Raw genomic sequence first — 20,467 nt, 5'->3', positions numbered from 1 at the left:
TCAAAACTGCTGTGGGCAAATGATACATATTTGCATGGGCTGACACTGCTTCCAAAAGGGTTAGAATTTACTAAGTACCATCACTTCTTTTTTCAGCAAGCCTGAGTCCCTGCAGAGGCAGATTAGTATCAGAGTTAATCCTGATTAGCCTACGTTGTTAAAATTACCTGGATTGTGGGAATAGATGTTCATATTTATCATCAGCGAATAACAGCCTCAGCATACACTGAAGGTGGCAGAGGTAATGTAATTAGGAAACACTGAGGAGTGGTCTAAGTTTGGGATGAAAATGGGATACTTGAGCAACTGTAAGAAAAACAAAAAGTTTAGCAGTGTATGCTTCGGCATGCAAACTGTGTTTTAAATCAATGTACAATACAGAATACAGAAGCTAACTGGGCTGTTGATTAAAAGATTTGTAACAATATTCAAATTTATGTGCTCACAGGCTTCAAATTCTGCTGTCAAAAAGGGGTAGTTCATACTTTAAACTATTTTTTAACGTGTTTTGTACGGACCAACAGTGGTGTCATGAACATTGCAAATTTATTTTTGCAACTGGGAAGTCTAGAAACAAAATTTCCTACCAAATTTGAAACCTCAATCTCTACAGTGAATAAGCATCAAAAAACCACTGTAAGAATAGGACATCTGAAAATACCCAGAGACTTTTCAGGCTCACAACAGCTGCATAGGGAACCTTGTTGCCAAACATTTAATTTCAGTCTAATTAGTACACATTTTGAAAAGATGGGAAACATCTACTGTTCCTAGACTTTGGATTTGTTGATGCTTTAAGTAGGAAGTGACAAAAAGAGGCAAGTGATCACAGTATACAGTAATGGATTGCATTCAGCTAAGCTTAACTAAGTATTTTTAAGCAAAATACTTCACACAATTGAAACCAGCAGGCTATTACATTTCCTAAAGCATTTGGAGTTGCCTCTGTAATACTGATCTATGGTAAGACTCCTCCTGTAGATTATTATAGCATGTTACATTATATAAAAGTCAGTGCATCCAATTATTCATGAATGTACAGCTCAGTGTACACTGCTTTTAATGAAATAGGTTTGGAGACTGAAGTTAGTCTATTTCTGGCTGTAGCCTGAACATGACTGAGTAATTAACATTGCTTGGTCCTGATAGGAGCAAGGTGCATCATAGTAACACACATTAAAGAAACCTTGTGATCGATTTGTGTTACTGTAGTCTTCTTCTATCTTGGAAAGTCCAGCAGTTGGTGCTGACATTAAGTCTGCTTTGACTCCTTATTTAGTTCCTTAGGAAGGCATTTTATACTTGTCCTGAGCTTTGGCCTAAGTAGATCCCAAGTTTTTCCACTCCATAAAACCCAAGCCATGCCTAACAGCAATGCTTTAATGTGAGATGCTACTGTGTGCTGTTGGCTATTCTTTCTAAAATCTTCCTATTTCAGAAAAAGATGACAAAATAATTGTGTCATCTACTGAGAGACTTTGAATTCTTAGCAGAAGACACAGCTTCTCTTCAAGGGGTTCTTGAAATCTTTCAAACATATTTCAACTATTCCCCTGATAAATGAAATCGGGAGCCCTTAGCACGCAGATCAACTTATTCAAAATGTACTACTGTAGACAGTAAGCCAGCTCCCAGTTGTGTGTCAGGCACATACTTATTTTCAATGGCCTCTGGTCTCAAAATTTTTCAATTGTACCCTGGGACCTCATGTCTGGCACATTTCCCACTACAGATATAACATTCTTTCACTGCAACAGTAATTTCATCCTACTGACATGTCTAAGGCATTGCTCTTATTGGTCCCAGCAGCAGATTGTGCAGTACTCTTACATGCATTTATGTGTTTATGCATGTGGATGCTGACATGAACCACAATGGAGTTCTAAACAGCGCTATTTAAAAGCAAAAGCAATTCCCCACTCCCTGTTTTCCCAGATGATGCTAGATCATGGAAGGGTTGGTATCACAGTACCCTGTGGCAGCAGGTATCTTTCCAAATCATCCTGGCCTGCTTTGTTTATCTCACCTAACACTTAGTGCTGCAGTCCCCAGAAGGATTTTTTGCTGTGCCTCATCATTTCTCTGCAAGTTTAAGTGAATTTTGTAATACCTTTTAATATACCATTTCTTGGGAGTTGCCAGAGTATGTTTATTAATATAAACATTAATTTTTGGTCTGAGAAATTCATAACAATTTTCACGTAAAGAGATAATCTGTAACAGAGCAATCCCACAATAATAAACCAAAAATATTAAGACACGTATAATTTCTTAAAATAGCACAGGTACAAACACAGTTGAAGAGCACGCATTAGAAAGCTGAAGCTTCAAGAACAATTGTATAGTAGGCAACCAAAATTCAACAGACAGGCACATTATTTCACAGACATGTTTCCTAAAGGTAGTTTCTTAGATGCTTTCCCAGGAAGGGCTTCATCTATCAAGCACTGTAAATCACAAATAATTTGTTGGACTGCCTCATGTATAAACCTCCAACAGATCAAATCAGAAAGTGTGTGACTCAGACCATGATCAGGATTGTGAGGGTATTTATCTGGAAATCCATCCAAAGTGTAACTGTACAAGTGTGCAACTAAAGATCTGAGAGACAAAGTTTGCTGGAAGCAGCGTGTAACTCAGTTCAGGTAGCTGGAGCAAAACAAAAGTTAAGAACTCTTGGTCACAAAATTCTTCACATCTAACATAGGCAGGTATCATGGGGTGTGGAGTTCATGTGCCAGAATTTTGCCCATTTTTTCCTGTTTTCCCTTTTAGTAGTCTAATGAAAAATGCAACTTAAACACTGACCCTCTTTAGCTCATCTTAATTCTGAACCCAACTGTAACGCTTGCAGTAGTAGAAAATAGCATTTCCCTTTTCAGGTGAACATCTTAGATCTGCTGGAATAAGTTGCAAAGTATTATTTTCCCTTTCAACAGTCACCACAGTTATGAAGTTAAAGCTGCTTGATAAAACTTCACTTCAAATACGTGCAGTTTACAACAGAGTATTTCAGTTGTAAAGAGACCTGAACATTTCTGGACAAAAATTAGAGCCTCTTATCAAGGACATTGTCCAAATGCCTCAAAACACTGACAGGCAGGGTACACCAACCACCTTTAGGAAGCTTCTTCAAGCTTCTGCTGCTCAATCTCTTCTCTAGGTGTAGACTGCTCTCCCACTCTTCAAGATGACCTATTTTAATCATCTAGATTTTACAACATGGAATAAGACACCTGCTATTAACTAGAGGGGTATTTCTGTCCTTAAAAATTAAAAAGTCAAGTTAAAGGCTTCTCTAGAAGTTCATGCCATTTTACAAGCTGCAAGATAAAAATTTATGAGTGAAACACAACATCCATATGGCAGGTAGAGGTTCTACCCCTCAAAAAGTCATCTAGCCCTAGGGTTAAAAGACATAAGAGCCATAAAAGTTAAGTTTCAAAAGGAAGTGGAGAAAGCTGCTGAAAAATTTCCTTACCAGGCTATTTGAAAAGGGTTAATATTAACTAAGGTTAACTAATAAGCTTGTGAAATGCACTGCTGAACTTAAGGAGACCTCAGGGCCCCACATCCACTGAAAAAAAACCCACAGTGAAGAAACAGACGAATCATGCTGGAACACAGAACGTGTTTGGGGTAGGTGTCAGAGTTGACAGTCACTAAATAACAGCCATTTCCTACCCTTCTGTCTGGATGACCTGTAAGTACTGATATAGTTTGACTTCTTGGTGACCTATTTTTATCTGAGCAATGTCTAGACTCCTTGCAAAGCTTCTGTGCACTGATCACTTCAGAAAAGCAGTCCAATGACAAACAGTGAAAAAAGTTTTATTTGCTCTGTATCTTGAAACAAGTGTAATTAATCCACAGTATTTTCCCAAGTATAGTCTGTCATAAAATATGAACAAAAGCATCTTTTTTTCTGCATACACTGTCTTCCAAGTGCTAAGAAAAAATTATTATAACAGATTAAGAACAAACCTACAGCACTCTTTTACTTTAGCTGGTTCTGATACAGAGGCATACTTTTTTATTTGAGAATCAACTCCCAGAGACTTAGCTAATTGCACAGCATTTGTATCATCACTGATTAGCGTCCCAAGAGCCACAAGCAGTCTAAAAATGGCTTCAAGATCTTGAACAACTTCCATAACTGTGCTGATTACTGATAAACATTGGGCTTTGCCCTCAACGTTGTTGACTTTATGTAAACATACAGCATAGTTCAATGTCAGTGTGGCCAGTGCAATATGGATGTTCTTATTACTGCCTGATTTAGTTTCTATTGCTTGTGTCATTATTTCATCCCTCTGTTCCATCATGAGCTTCTGGCCTGCATGGCTGACAAAACAATTACAAAGAGCTCTAAGTGCCAACAGTTGGTTTGCTTGTTTGCCTTTAGGATTCAGAAATTTAAGAAGAAGGATGATAAACTGTACATGTTCCTTTTCACTGCAGAAGTTTTCATTCACAGTGGGATGCCTGACAGACAATCTAAGAATGTCTAGCGCTGGAAAGACAATATCTAAGAAACAGAACAAAACAAAATTTTAGTATTAATACTGCATTATGTATAAATTTATCAGTGAGTTTCTTTCAGATGCAGACCTTATTTGCCCTACAGGTTTGGGAACAGACAGTAACAGTTTCATGCGTAAGTGAAGCATAAATTGTTTCACATTCATAAAGACAAATATTGACAAATCTATTCCAGTAACACTTCAATTATCATTAAAAAATACACAATCCTTAATTTAGGATTAACATAGGGCTTTGCAGAAAATCTTAAAATCTTTTCTTTTCTTTGTCTAAAATCTCTAATTGATAACACTGAAGGTAAGCACAAGATATGTTAAGTAATCCAAAAAAGCCTCTGAAAGCTGAAAGTTCAGTGACTGATCACCCCTACATAGACAGCATCTCCCTTTGTCCTCATTCCATAACTTACAGTACAATATAGCTACAAAACTGCTTACAAGAGAAGAAAATAAAAAACATCTTCTCAACTGAAGAGCTGGAAATCATTGTAAGGAAACTGAACTGAAAGCTTGTAATGTCCCCCCTTCCCCAGATTCTGAATACATATATATCTTTGTATCTACTACTGGTATCCAATGCTTTCAACCAAATCAAAACTGAACTTGTCCAACTACTTATCTTATTACAGGTTTTTCCTGCATATATGCAGAATCTTCAGAATTAATGCCTTGTACAATACAAAGAGTCTGGAAGGTATGACATTGGCCATCACCAGCTCCTCTTTATGCAAAACACTATTTGATTAAGTGATATTATAAAATGAGCACGAATTTTTAATATTGAAATGTTTTTCTTATTAGTAAATCTTTAACTGCAATTTTTAAAAAAACAGTTAATTTTAACCATTCTTAGATATTTGTATGTGCAAACAATTGTTTCTTCCAGAATGTGCTGTAACAACCAAAATACCTTTTCCAATCCATCAGTGCTGACAATATTATTAAATGTAATTATATCACCTCCACTTCCATTCTTCCAGCATGTCATTTCACTAATGCAGTTTTGATCATATAGCATAGCATCAGTAACTTCTTCTCTACCATATTAAACAGGAGCTACTTTTGATTTTTTTTCCCCATAATTTATCTCATAATTTCATCTCTCATTTGGTAACAGCTTAGGATGCCAAGTTCGCACTTCCTTACTCTATTTCCTGACAAGTCTCACACCTTTTTGAGGATGGCCCTGCTAATGAAATAATCATAACTGACTTTTAAATCAAGTGTCCTCTTTATGTTTATTATTTTGCCAAAAAAACTTGACAGCCAATTACCAAATTTGCCCCTGAAGCTGATCACTGCTGTCAGCACCTTTTATTCATCTTCTCTTTTCTACTTGGGCTATCAAGTCTTTGGGACTGACTCAGTGTAACATACAGCATGATGAGTCTTTTCATTCATGGTGAAGTACTGATGAGATGATGCAAAAAACAATTGTAAGAGTTTACCTTCTGGCCAGTTAACTGCTCTCCATAAAGTCTGAAGTTGCTGTGCTGTAGGTGTTTCCGTAGAGGTGTTGCATGTTGCAGACAGTAACTTTTCTAGGATTATCAAGTCATCTTCAGTAAGCTTATGTTCTTCAGCTGCACTGCAATTAAGTTCCTTTAATTTGCCTATAATACCAAAAGAAGAGGCACAACTTTCCCAAAACAGAACTTCAGAAATTGAGATCTCAACTGAAATGCTACAAAAGCACTTTAAAAACAAGTAACAACTATTGCAATTGAGTGGTTCTTGGGGGGTCAGATTTTTTAAACATGTTTTCCAATTTGATAATTTCTCATTTCAAGATTTTAATTATCACAATGATTGTTACTATTAATTTCACTTGAACAATGCGACACAAAGATTCAGAATTTGTAGAAAAATTTTAGAAAATGCCTATATAAAGATAAAAATGCAGAAAGGAGTCATAAGAACAACAGAGCTTTCATAACTGAAATACAATTTAGTTTTGCTCTTTTATTAAGTAGTAAAAACATTAAAGGTACTGGATGTTCTTAGTGTGATCATAATTTTTTTATTTTTACTTCAATCATGTGATCATGTTTTGCTTATGACATATGCTATATTCAATCTTCAGTGTGATTTAAAAATCGAACTATTAGATTAATGTAATGGATCTGGCATTAAGGAAATGTTTTTTTAAAAATCTCAATCAAATTACTTCAAAAATATTTTAAAAAATCCTTGATATTAAAACACTGACCCAGTATCTGCGTAGGATTGGCCTGGTCAAAGGTGACAGCATCTTTCTTCGGAAAATAAATATTTTCAACTTTAGCTGCAGCTGACTGGTAGGCATCCATTCCTACAGAAGGGAAATACAGAGCATTCCACGGTGTACCAAGGTGTCTGATATAGAATGATGTCCTAGCAGTAACTCTCTACTCCTGGACATTACTCAGAAAAACGTCTCTTGAAAAAAACCCTGAATGTCTATGCAAACAGCTGTCATTCCTTACATTATTTTTAAATTCCTGAAAGCAATATCTTCACAAACTGTTCCCCCCTCATGTAAAAGTTTACATGAACTTTACATTTCAACTTCACATGAAAGTTGAAATTATTAACAGTCATTTCTTAATTATGTGAACTAAATACACAGTCACTTATAGCAACAGCTATCGTACTTGACACATAAAAATGGCATGGATCTTTTTAGGAAAAATATCCCTCTTGCCCCTGAAATCTTGTATTTTTATTATTTTCATAATGAAACTGTTCACATATTAGAAGATTTGCAGACATGATGAAGTTAGGGCACATGCAGTAGTAGCCTGAAATGTCTTTTTTTAAGGAGCAATATAAAGCTTTTATCATCACCCATAATGATTTCTTAAACTCACAGATCTAGCGGCTGATATTGTATAATGCCCATTAACTATGTATCAGTTTTTCTGATCAACAACACAACTACTAGGAGATCAATAATCCTGTCATATTATTAATATTATACATTTTAATGCTTGTGTGCATGATTCCTGCAGGCAAAGGAAGGCTCTGTTATCCCTCTTTTATGATTAATTTCAGAGTATAAGCAGCTTCAATCTGCTATTTTTAATAAAGTATGAATTTGCATCAATGCAGAAATCGTGTCAGAGGAAAACAACAAACCTAACAATCAGGAATGTTTTTCACTGGCAGACATTTCTCTTACCTGTAAATGGATCAACCCCGCCCACTGGAGGTACTGTGTTTGATGCTGAACCAGGAACATAGCGACCAGCACCTAAAAAAGATGTCAAGTTTTTAAACACCATCACCAATAAAGAGGTAATGTATACCGGTATTTAGTTACTACTTTTCAAACAAAACTATTAAAAACGATTTTTCTGCACTAAAGGAAATACAAAGTAGTGTTCAACACCTCTCTAAGGATTAAATCAATGCCTGTGCGAGGATGTTGGCGATGACAGCATTCACAAGCTGTGAGCCCACAGCTGGGAGACACTGTGTCATCACTGTGGGACACTGTGGGATCTCTGGCACTCACAGGTGAAGTGGGCTTCAGCACAGCAGATACCTTATCCATGACAAGTTCCAGCAGGAGGGCACACTGCCCTGGCAGTGACTCTCTTGTGCCTGAGCCATGAGAGGTCTCTCCTTTGGGAGTTGGACTCTCTTGCACTGAGGCCTCAATGAGGCCTCCATCTACAGAGACCACAGAGCCACAAAAGCCATGGAGGAGAAACAGCTGGACACAGAAGGCTGTCAAGACTCAGAAGACCAAAGGCTGTGAGTTTTTGTAATAGCACAAAGGCTTCTGCTCTACCTGTGTACCTGCAACTGCAAGAGCAGGCAGTGAGCACCCTGGCACTGGTGTGGACAAACACCCAGCAGTGATGTGTTAAGAGCCAGTTGAAACTACATCTCATGTTTCCAAAAACAGGAAAGGCAAGCAGCAGTGATGGGAAGCAGAGTAACATCCTGCATGGTAGGGAGGCACCTGCCTATGCATATGGCCTGGTAACTTGTGAAGTATGTGTCTGCTGGGGCAAGGATGCCACAGAGACACTAACAAGCCTTGCCTGGCCTTCAGACTGTTACTCTGCTACTCTTCCACATGGCAATCAATGGTTTTGCCAAGGAGGTCTTGGAGGATTTCAAGAGTGATTAGAGAGCTCTGAGAACAAGGCTGAAGAGTTCAGGGCATTTCTTTGTTACTCTGAACAAAGCAGAAATGCTGGAATGCAAATGGATTTATCAAGTGGATCCAAAACTCACTGGACGGCTGGTTTTGCAGGCAAGATTTTGGCATCCAGTGATTACAGGAACCTCTTTGAGGACCAAGAGCTCTTAATCAGGGATGGGAGAAGTCTGCCAATGCAGGGCTGGAACTGGGAATGTTTTTGCAAACAAGACTACTAAATTAGTGAGGAGGACTTTACAATAGCTATACCAATGAGGATCAGAATCTAAGATATGGGGCGGATGGTACCAATAAAGATGTAAAAAAAAAAAAACAAGTAAAAATGAAAATAGAAAACTACCTCTATGAATATACCTAATCTTGTGTGGTTCATGAATATGAAGTCTGGCAAAACAAAAGGTTTAGGTCCTTACTCTTCTGCTGTAGTGGACAAAGTAACATGAGGCAGACCCAACAGCAAAGGGCTTACCTCTACTGAAAAGATCTCGGTATGCTTTGAAGTGGCAGAGCCCACCTTACCAGGCTGTTCCACACTACTGCCCCAAACAGAAAACTGCAAGAAACAGCTGTCTGGAGCTAAACATTGAATGCAACAGAAAACAACTGAAATGTGTATCTTAAGTGCTAGCCAGACAGATATGAATTTTACATTACCTGTAAATGGGTCTGCCCCAGGTATTGCACTTGATCCAGATGAAGAGCCTGGAACATAACGTCCAGCACCTAGTCAAACACCAAGAAAAGCAAGGACTATTAAACACACCTTGATGTTATTAAAATCCAGAGAGGGGTAACAAAGCTGGTGAAAGGTCTGGAGTGCCTATCCTATGAGGAGCGGCGGAGGGAGCTGGGGTTGTTTAGCCTGAAGAAAAGAAGGCTCAGGGGATACCTTACCTCACTCTACAACTTCCTGAAAGAAGGCTGTAGCCAGCTGGGGATTGGCCTCTTCTCCTAGGCAACCAGTGACAGGAGGAGAGGGCATAGCCTTAAACTGCACTGGGGGAGGTTTAGGTAGGACATGAAGAAGAATTTCTTCACAGAAATGGTGATTCGATACTGGAATGAGCTGAGCAGGGAGGTGGTGGAGGTGTTAAAGGGAAGACTGAATGTGTGGCACTTGGTACCACGGTCTAGTTGACACGGTGCTGTTCAGTTATAGGTTAGACTTGATCTCAGAGGTCTTTTCCTACCTAATTACTTCTGGGACAACTGCAGCTCTCAGACTTACATATAAACCAACAAGCCTGTATTCCCATTATCAGTCCCTTGCAAGAAAAAGATTTAGCTCAATTATTTTAATGCTATTTTCTTCTTAAATTCATCTTTGTGAAATTAATTTAATTAGTTTGTTTTGTAAATGTGATAAGCAGATGTAATTGATTAACATGGTTTAGCTTATCAGTAATCAATTTGTTCTAGTTCCATTTCCTGCCTGAAAAAGGTCATTTATGTATTTCACATTTATTTATTTTGATTAATTCTCTGGCTAAATTTTTGCATTTTATTAATTGTTTTAACAGCATCTGGCACTTCTTGTATGAAAACTGGACCTTTCTTTCACTGGAAAAAAAAGACTAGACTGAAAAATACAACTGGCTTGATTAGAATTTTGCTGAATATTTTTCGTTTTTTGGCTTTTTTTTTCCGGAACTATCTGTGCCTTTGCCCTCAATCATTTAAGGATATGAAAGTATCTGTAGAAGTTGTTCAAGAGCTATGACACTGAAATCTGCGTGGGCAGACAATTCTGTGAGGTTCAACAAGGCCAAGTACTGGCTCCTCCCCGTGGGTCACAACAACCCTGTGCAGAGATACAGGCTGGGGGCAGAGTGGCTGGAAAGCTGCCCAGAAGAAAAGGACCTGGCAATGCTGATCATCACCTGCCTGACCATTACCTAAGAGTGTGCCTATGTGGCCAAGAAGGACAATAGTATCTCGGCTTTTATCCCAGCAGGACCAGGGCTGTAGCTGTCCCTTTGTACTTGCCCCTGGTGAGGCCACACCTCAAATCCTGTGATCAGTTCTGGGCCCCTCACAACAACAAACACACTGAGGTGCTGCAGGCAAGTCCAGAAAAGGGCAATGCAGCTGGTGAAGCGTCTGGAGCACAGGTTTTATGAGAAGCACCTGAAGGAACTGGGGGTGTTTAACTGGTGCAGGTGGACCTTACTGCTCTCTACAAGAATTTGAAAGGTATCAAGATGGGGGTCAGTCTCTTGTCCCAGTAAAAGGATGCAAAGAAGTGGTCCCAAGCTGCACCAGGAGAGGTTTAGATTGGGTATTAGGAAAAAGTTCTATATTGGAAGGGTGGTCAGGCATTGGAATAGGCTGCCCAGGGAAGTGTCTGAATCATCATCCCTGAAGCATCCGAAGAACTATGTGAATATGGGATATGATTTAGGGGTGAACATGGAAGTGGTCAGTTAGTGGCTGAACTCAATATTCTTAAGCGTCTTTTCCAATCTTAAATGATTCTATGACTCTATGGAAGGGATATGGATTGAAACCTAATGGGACAACCACGGCCAGAGGGTGGTGGCCAGTGCAACAACATTTGCTGGAATCCAGCCACTGGTGGTGTACCCTAGACATGAGTAGTGCATCCAGTCCTGCTCCACATCTTCACTAATGATGGTGTGGAAGATCAGTCAGAGTGTGCTGAAGACACAAAACTCAGAGGAGTATCTAATGTCATCACTTAACTTTAAAATATTTACCTGTAAATGGATCTGAAAATTGATTACTTGTACTCAACAGTGTTTGCCCCTTAGTGTTGTCCATAATAAACTTGGCCACCTGATCCAGAAACATAGGATTTAGATCATTCTTTTGCAGGAAGTTGTATGCAGTCAGCCAAGGATCATCAGTGATGTTATATGGCAGTTTGTAGGAAGGCCCATTTTCGTTTACATCAATGGTAAAAACATAGTCATATTCCTTCAAGTGGAATAAAAATAAAAACATATTAGAAGTCTTCCAGCACTTTTTATGTAATGTTGTATTAAATGTAGTGTAACAGAGGCCCAGACCTAAGCCTAAAAACTTAAACCACTGCTACTTACAGAACATATCATCAATACTCTCCTGAGAGATTGCAAGTAAACATTTGCTGATTTAGGGTAAACACTAAACATTACTTAGCAACAGCCAAAACATCAGTGTGTTGTAACACTGTTGCTATACTATATCCAAAACACACAGCATTGTACCAGCTGCTAAGAAGAATACGAACTCTGTTCAGGCAAAAATCACACTTAAACCTGTATTTCCCAGAACTTTCTGCTCAAGAAGAGCAGAGTAAAACAACATATCATAATGCATGTACAGATATATTACCAAATAAAGATGCATCAGGTCACTATCATGGACACATCTGGCTCCCTCCAACGCTATAAAACAATCAGACATCTCAAGAAATTTGAGTCTTAAAAGTACACTTCTAATGCTAGCAAACGACTTCCTAATGTTTCTTTAAAATCTGTGAGAGTGAAAATCAGTATTTTGGAGGCATTTCTTCTGTGGCGGACCCTGACAAGCTTTTCTGTGTATATTTCAGTAAAGGAAACATTTTTCAGCTTATATGTCTTTAGGTCAGCTTACCTGTTTTTAGGTTCAATAGTTACTATAGAGAAGCAGTACAGAAAGTCTGGTATCTAACATTTTAGGTAAGCCTTGCATTATAAAGTTAATTTCCTTTGGGAAGGATATTAAAACTAACTTCTCAAGGTATTAACAATACATACAATAGAACTTGACAACTTCTCTAGTAATGGTTTACCTTTCTCCAAAATAATGTGTCTATTGGCTTGCTCATTTTACAAAATGTGTTTTGTAAGTAATAAACTGTACTTACTTACACTTCTACCTCTGAGATCAAAGGTAACAAAAAAGTTCCTGTTTTCTAATACAGATATTTTTCAAAGACCTGTTTTCTAAATTATATTTTATATGAACAAAGACCAGTTACTTAGGAAAGAATGAAACAAATTAAAGTTTGCATATACCTTTCCTTCAAATAAAACTTTTCCAGATGTTTGTTGTGTGGCTCCAGAAGAACCAACAACATCACCGATCTTTATCCATCTTCCTTCACTAACACTCCATTGATATGCTTCTACTTTCCCATTATCTTTAATAAGCCGTGTCTGTCCATCTCTTGTTCCTGTAGGCAGGAGTTCAAACAATTTCAAGGATATGATTTACTTTAGGAGAGAAAAATACTCAAATGGCGCTCAGCATTAAAAATTTAAAAATAGTTCAACAACACTTGAATCAACAGCACAGGAATTAAGCAGATACACGGTTTAACCCCAGATGGCAACTAAGCACCACACAGACACACTCACTGGCTTCGTGGTTGGGGTGCAGGAAAGAATTGGATGCATAGAAGTGAAAAATTGGGTGACTGAGATATAATTTTAAAAGGTTAATCAAAAACCACATGCACAAGCAAAGCAAAACAAGGAATTCATACACCACTTCCCATGGGCAGGCAGGTGTTCAGCTGTCTCCAGAGGAGCAAGGCTCCATCAGGCTCAACAATTCCTTGGAAAGACAAATGCCAACACTGCAAACATATCCCCTCTCACTTCCTTCTTCTTCCCCCTAGTCTATATGTTGAATGGTATGGGGATTCCCCTTGGGTCAGCTGGAGTCAGCTGTCCCAGCTGCACCCCTCCCAGCTCCCTGCACACCCTCAGCCTCCTCACCGGTGGGGTGGGTGAGGAGAAGCAAAGGCCTTGGCTCTGTGTTATCCCTGCTCAGCAATAACAAAAACAGCCCTGTGTTATCAGCCCTGTTTTCAAGCACAAATCCTAAACACAGCCCCATAATAGTTACTATGGAGAAAATAAACTCTATCCCAGCAAAACCCAGACAAAATACTACATCTCACAACAAGAATATCAGCAATTTTAACGAGCATCTTACAATTATGCTAACAGTATCTGCCAGCCGACCAAGTGGCCAAACCAATACTTAGATCAAGTACTCCAGAAGTTCATCAGCTTCTCAGCAAGATGCCAATTAAGAAAAGTGATATTCTCTCATAGTCTAACAAGATGCAAAGTTTCATATGGATCTAAGATCTATGCCACTTCCTGATCATAGCCAAGGGCTGAAGTCACTGGTTACTTCACCTTGGGAAAAAGTATTTGTCTGTTTAAGAATAATGTTTACTACTGCTTCTACTGCATTCTCAAGTACCTACAAAGTGTGAGCCCAGCCCATCAAGACTATCTTTCAAGCCAAAAGCTAAAGCAGAAAATTTGCATTTCTACTGTCATTAAGAAAAAAACCTGCACATTCAGTACTCCTTTTACAAATTACCTGTTTCACATACTCTTGGTACAGCTGGCAGAACAGATAGAAAATATCTCAAACATAATGTAGTATCAATTCCACCCTTTTCTAAATTATCTCATAGGAGAATAAGAAAACCCCCAAAACCAAAAAACCTTGAGTCCTGTTTCTAAAAGAATCTGTGAAAGGATACCAGAGCAAAATTAAGCCATTTCCTTCAGTAACCCTATCAAAAGGGATTACAGTTTTAAGTTCAGAAACCATCAGAAGCTTCAATACCTCCAACCAAGATTTGGAGGCACCTCTGACATGACAGAAGTATAGTAACTTACCAGGATCCTTAAGGTGTTCTCTTCCAGGAAGGTCATCAGCATTGATATCTCCTAAATCACCAGTTTTAGGGTCAATGGATGCTTGGGCAAGCTCATTTTCAAAAGCCTGAATCTCCTCAGCACTTGCTGTACGTTCCAAGGACTCTGTAAACACCCTTATAATTCCATCACTGAACAGAGAGAAAAGATTCAAATAGAAATACTATTTTAAATATCACAATGACTGCATAAATTCTAATGGTGACTTCTGTGTTGCAATAAATCATCGCTATTTCCAATTACCCCTCCCAATTATTGCTATGAAAGGAATTCACTCTCATACTAAAACCATACAGAGAAGGAATCAAGCAGGTAACCCGGTCTTCAGAAAAATTTTTAAGTCAAGATACAATATGCTTATCAAAATGGTTTTTTATACCATGTTTACTAAATTTATTCTCAAGTCTATTCATGATTTACCACATTTCTAAAGAACTCACTCTACCCCATGAATGACATCAAAAAATTACTTCTTGGATGTAGTGTAGCGCATGTTTAAATTTAACGCACATTCACTCTGACGGCTTTATTTTTAAATATAAATGAAACTGACATCCAAAGTGATGCTGGCAATTTCTTCAAGGATTGTCAGATTCGGATCTACAAATATATTGAAAGTAAAACTTGGGATACCTTGCACCAACTACGATGTCACCATTGTCTAAGACACAGCAGCACCATACAGACTGAGCTGGAAGTCTGATTGTTTGAGCACATTCCCCTTGTTTCCAGATTCTAAGAGATCTATCCTCTCCAGTTGTTACAAAATCTGAAAATAAAAAGATATAAAAAAACTTTTGAAGTCTATTTTCAGCATACTGTGATAAAGGATGCTATTCTGAAACTGGATATCTAAAAATCACAACAGTAAAAGAATCTTTCTGCAATTTAGTACTTGTCTCAATTACAAGTAGAGAGCAAAAAAAACCTACTGTTCACTTGCATTCTCAAAAAATCCAAAGTGCATAAATTGCAGATTAAGCAGCCAGACAGTGAATAAAACTGTGCCCAAAACAAAAAAGATCCCTTCATCCTTTAAAGGGCTTGAACGATTTTATAATCATCATAGTTTCATCTTGCACAATAGTTGCATAAGTTCACATTTGTTTCAAACTGACTTTTGGAACATAAGCCTGCTTTATCAGGAAACACACAAAAGCAATTTTAAAAGTCTACAAACTCCTCAACGAGGGATTTTAAGGCATAGGAGGTCTACAATATAAGTACTAACCCATATACATGCACTTGACCTATTGAACACATGTGCAAGTGTCCAATACACCCCATAAAGGTCACTGACTTGGAATTTCTTCTGCAACTGGCTCAACAGTTAGTTCTGAACCTCTAAATCTCTAACTCTGAAAACAACTGTAATTAAGCCTCATAACATGAAATTCTTAACCTAAACTACATATAATGCACATTGTGGAAGTATTTGAATTTACATCATCTCAAACTGGCATGCCATACATTACTATTTTACTACTCTGCAACAGCACTGAAATACAAGTGGCAGCAAAGACAATAGTTTTGCCCACTGTTTCATCTAAGTTTTAATTAAGCTTTCAATTTGCCCTAACCCAGGACCTTTTATCCCACATACTGCCAGAGCAATTTTGACAGCAGAGCAACTCGGAGTCAATCTCAATGTATTTTTTTATCTATTTACACTAGGTGTAAGAAAAAAATTAAATGGTACTGGTGTTCTTCAGTTGTGGCAGTGGCACAGAACATCAGAATACACACCCTCCCATTTCATTTTGAAGAATGTTGTGTAACAGTCAGGAAGGAATCCTACCTTTACATCGAGGGAAGACAGAAATGCTGTATATGTAATTTGTATGTCCGTAATACACCTGCAGACACTCGCCAGAGATCTGCCACCTTCGAACACTAGCATCATTAGCACAGGAAAGGAACTCCATTTCACTGAGAATAGCTAGACCTCTCACACAATCTTCATGTCCTTTACAAAAGGAAGAGAAAATTTTAATGCAGTTATTGTCTCCATTAGCAGCAATATACCGCTTCTAAATATAAGTATAGTTCACATCTAAATTCAGGTAACAAATCTTTGTGGGAACAGTTAGGAAAAAAAAATTAATTGCTCACAATTCTGTGAGAAATATCTTATTTTTTTAGATGTCATGTGGCCTCTGGACATAACTACTTCAAAAAGTAGATTACTTTCAAAATCCTGACTAAATATCGTTCAGTTTATCCATGCTCTTGTAAGATTTTAATGTTTTTTCTCTTTTGACAAGAACAGACCACACCAGTGAAATTATCAACTGCAGCAACATTTACCAGCGAATGTTCTTTCACATCTGCCTGCCTTCCACAGTTTTATAGTTTTGTCAGCTGAACCAGTCAACATTAATCCCTGTTCAGGAAGTATCTTCACTGCCCATATTGCAGCTGTGTGACCCTGCAAAAAACCCAACATTGTTAAGACATGTCAGAATCAAATTCAGAGTACTTATTTCACATTCACGTAGAGAAACTTCATACCTGTAATGTCATCATACATCTGTCATTCAACCAGACTTTTGCTGTTGTATCCCATGATCCACTTAATAATGTGCCAAATTTCCCAGATGAAAGGCTGCAAACTGGAATGAACATTCAAGTCAGAACTGACAAGTACCCTGCACTGCTACAAATCTTAAGTAATTTCAAAAGATTCAATTAAGAGGATTTATTTGGTATTAGTAGCATATTTAGTGTTGAGGAGTCTAGAGAAGAATTAAGTGAACTGTAGTTGCAGTGCAACCCAGAAAGAAGCTGCTTAAAATTCTCCTAATTTTAGGTTTAAAAAATTGAAATATTTTTGCCACTCATATTTTAAAATTTCTCACAGTCATAGATCTCTTCTCTTGGACTAGAATATGATGACAAACAGGTGAGATAACTAGTCAAGACACACAATTAATGCAAATGTGTAGTTTTTAAGAGAAAGACATGTTTTGTCTATAGGTATTAATTTATGTCTTCAAGAAGTTATTTCATATGAAAAATACTTAGCTCACCTTCTTGGAAGGCAAAATACTATCACCAAGAAACTGTGGTGGGATTCAAAGATTTAGTAGAAAGGTAATCTGCAATTTACACAGTGTAAAGCTCTGTATTTAAAGCACCAATTAATATTAAATACTCATCTAAGTAACAAAATGGGCAGAGGAAGTTTATTTAGGAAGCTCATTTTTTTCCACTTGTATCAGCTTTGACAAAAAAATTAATACATGAAGAACTAACTGCTTCTTAAAAGTGCAATTCTTAACAAAAGGGTAATCATTCTGTGAATTGCCAGGAATTTTGAGAGACAGTGAAAGTTCAAACATTTATCAGGACAAACTTAGAAGTCCTTGCAATGAATGGTCACTGCATGAATTAAGATTATAAAATCCTATTTGCAGAGGACATAATTAAACAGTTTGTTACATTATATACCAAATAAATCAAAATTGAGTTTCATAAATTTGTTTTAATTTCCTCTCTAATAAATCAGGTTAACTTTTATGTAAAAAACTCCAAAATATAATTATGACATACCTGTGTTTTTATGACCCTTAAGAACGTAAAGAGGAGCTGGGTTGTCAACTGTGAAAATGCAAATATTATGATCATTGCCACCAGTTGCAATCAGCCCACGAGGATAGAGGTCACTTGGAGGTATGATGCACACGCAAGATACAAAATTTGAGTGGCCACTCATACAGTGCATCTCAGTAAAACCCCTGTTAAGACTTAAACATAGATGATAATCAGTTTAGAATCATGACAGAAACAGTACTTTATTTGAGTAAATTACAGTTCTTTAATTAATAACTATGCTTGCCTTGCACTGAACAAGTACTATAGATGGCCTAGAAAGAAGAAATTTAAGACAAAATTTACATCCCAGAATTCCTCCCTGTACACAATACTAAAGCTTTCCACTTATTTTTCAATGCAGTGATAGGCCTGGAAGGACTTTTCTTTTTTCTTGCTCATTGGCAAACACTCTGCCAAATTTTATCAGAAATAGCTACAGTCTGCCTTTATGGCATCTTTTTTTTTTTCTGAAAACTCAAATGTATGTCCAAGTACATGCTAAAGTAAGAGCACACAAATGTAGTTTACTGCCAGCCATGTGTATTCACTGGCTCTTCATTAGGAGCACTATAGAGGAATAAAAGTTAAACAGATCATAATGGACTCAACCAGCACCCTCATTTCTTCATCCTCAGCCAATCTCAGTAGTTACAGTACTAACCAAAAAAAGCTACTTATTCCCATAGGATAAACATGCAGGTTGTGGTGCTGTGTGCTTGCTCTGTTTTCCTGTGTTTGTTTGCGCTCACAAATACGTAACCTATCATATGATATCACACAGTTATCCTTCAAACCCTAAAGCTTGGCAAACTTGAAATATGTCAGGAAATCACAATACTCTTCTAGATTCTAAAAGATCTCCCCTTAAGGCACATAGAACAAATTATAGAAGGCAACATCTCTTCTTGAAAAAGCTGAACCAAAATAGCACACAGTAGTGTGCTCACCCACTGAACCCTGACTACTGTAGTCCCTGAGCCTCGGAAGCAGAGAAGCATAATCAATATCGACATAGTAAGTTGATACAAGTAAGTTATGTCTTCTTCCTCACAAAGTTCTCAAAAACTGTGGGTTAGAACTAGAATTCCTCTCCTCCTGCAAATTTCTGTGCAATTTAGCAAGTTCTTTGTCTTGTGATAACAGACTCAATAAGACCCACTTAATAAGATTAGTTTTTCTTCACCTCAGCCGCAGAGCTCCAGAGATCAATACGAAGAGACATGTGAGCACTCAGCAAATCTGCCAATTATTCTATTTCACATGAAGGCAATGGGAAGAATATTCATGCCTAGTAACTTCAGAATACAGATCACAATACACAACTACAAGTCTGGGAGGAGGTACACCCTGTAGCTTCCAGCAATACCCAACACCTCCCACACGCGTTGCTTAGCAGTGTATCTGGTCAGCTTTTGGTCAAGGTAATATGCTGAAAAAATCACTCTGTGAATTCAACGACACAAATTAGTAGGAGAAAACCCTGTGCAACATGAATATCAGGAAAATTAATCTTGGGATATTTTTTTCTTTTTCTAAGTGTTTGTGTATTTACTTTTCTGTACGGTTTTTTGTTCATAATCCATTTTACGTTTAAAGAAGCTTGTCTAGCAAGAGTGAGAAAGGATGGGGTTTTTTGGTGTGCTTTTTTTCAAAGCACACTGCCTTACTGTCAAAATGGCAGCACTCTTACTTAGCAGGATTACTTGGGCACTGAATACCATGAAGTAGAAACAACACTATTAATACCACCTAGGAAAAAAGATGCCTAGAACTATTGACATTGTTCCAATTTCCAAAGCACACTACAACATCGATGTACAGCAAAACTGCTTTAAAGCATACAACTTTCCCCAAAGACATGCAGAAGTTAGGCCTGCTTATCCTGGAAAATACAAAATTGCATGGAGACCTCATAGCAACTTTCCAGTATCTAAAGGGGCCTACAGGGCCCCTGCAGAGAAGTTGTGGATACTCACGGGAATGCTCAAGGCCAGGATGGACAGGGCTCTAAGCAAACTGTTCTGGTGAAAGGTGTCCCTGTCCGTGGCTGAGGTACTGGGACTAGCTGATCTTGAAGATCATTTCTAAACCCCTAACCTGATTCTCTACAAGTAACAATGCCAACCACGAGCGCCGCCAGCGAACAGGCTCCCGCCGCTCGCCACCTCCCTCGGCCCCACCGATTCTGCCGGCAGCCCCTGAGGAGAACTCAGCTGCACAGACAAACTCGGCGGGGCACGGGCGGAGCCCCTGTGGCGCCACCTCCACGCTCTCCGCCACGGCCCAGCACTCACCCGTCAGGGGTCCAGAGCCTCGCGGTTCTGTCCCGCGAGACGGACACGAAGCTGCCTTCCGGGAAGAGGCCGCGGGTGAGGCCGCGCACGTCCTGCCCGTGCCCCAGCAGGGAGCAGCGCAGCCGGAACGCGCTGCCCTCACCCGCCATGGCGGCAGCGCCGGCCTGACACAGCACGGGCCGCGCACCGCCGGAAGTCGTGCCGGAAGCGCCG

General features: G+C 38.5%; 1 protein-coding gene across 1 annotated transcript; it reads right to left on the bottom strand.

Moving 5' to 3' along the window:
• Positions 1 to 2,095: 2,095 nt before the first annotated feature.
• PLAA (phospholipase A2 activating protein) lies at positions 2,096 to 20,451 on the bottom strand. Its single transcript, XM_030968748.1, has 14 exons — positions 20,255 to 20,451; positions 17,919 to 18,112; positions 16,878 to 16,978; positions 16,674 to 16,794; positions 16,165 to 16,332; positions 15,000 to 15,135; positions 14,328 to 14,497; positions 12,699 to 12,856; positions 11,412 to 11,631; positions 9,349 to 9,417; positions 7,702 to 7,773; positions 6,751 to 6,852; positions 5,990 to 6,154; positions 2,096 to 4,528 (listed from the first exon to the last, which is right to left on the bottom strand). Exons 1-14 carry the CDS (start codon positions 20,401 to 20,403, stop codon positions 3,963 to 3,965), a joined length of 2,391 nt encoding a protein of 796 aa, XP_030824608.1. The 5' UTR covers positions 20,404 to 20,451; the 3' UTR covers positions 2,096 to 3,962.
• Positions 20,452 to 20,467: the final 16 nt, after the last annotated feature.

This window comes from Camarhynchus parvulus, chromosome Z (genome assembly GCF_901933205.1).
Source record: "Camarhynchus parvulus chromosome Z, STF_HiC, whole genome shotgun sequence".
In the NCBI taxonomy this organism is placed as follows: domain Eukaryota; kingdom Metazoa; phylum Chordata; class Aves; order Passeriformes; family Thraupidae; genus Camarhynchus; species Camarhynchus parvulus.
This window is presented reverse-complemented; position numbering and strand designations above follow the sequence as displayed.

Excerpts from the sequence above, each read along its gene's own strand:
- PLAA (XM_030968748.1), bottom strand. The coding sequence starts at position 20,403 with ATGGCGGGTGAGGGCAGCGCGTTCCGGCTGCGCTGCTCCCTGCTGGGG. Across the intron at positions 14,498-14,999 it reads GACATCGTAGTTGGTGCAAG|TGATGGAATTATAAGGGTGT; the intron begins GTATCCCAAGTT and ends CTCTCTGTTCAG. Across the intron at positions 9,418-11,411 it reads ATTTTCAGATCCATTTACAG|GTGCTGGACGTTATGTTCCA; the intron begins GTAAATATTTTA and ends GTGTTTGACTAG.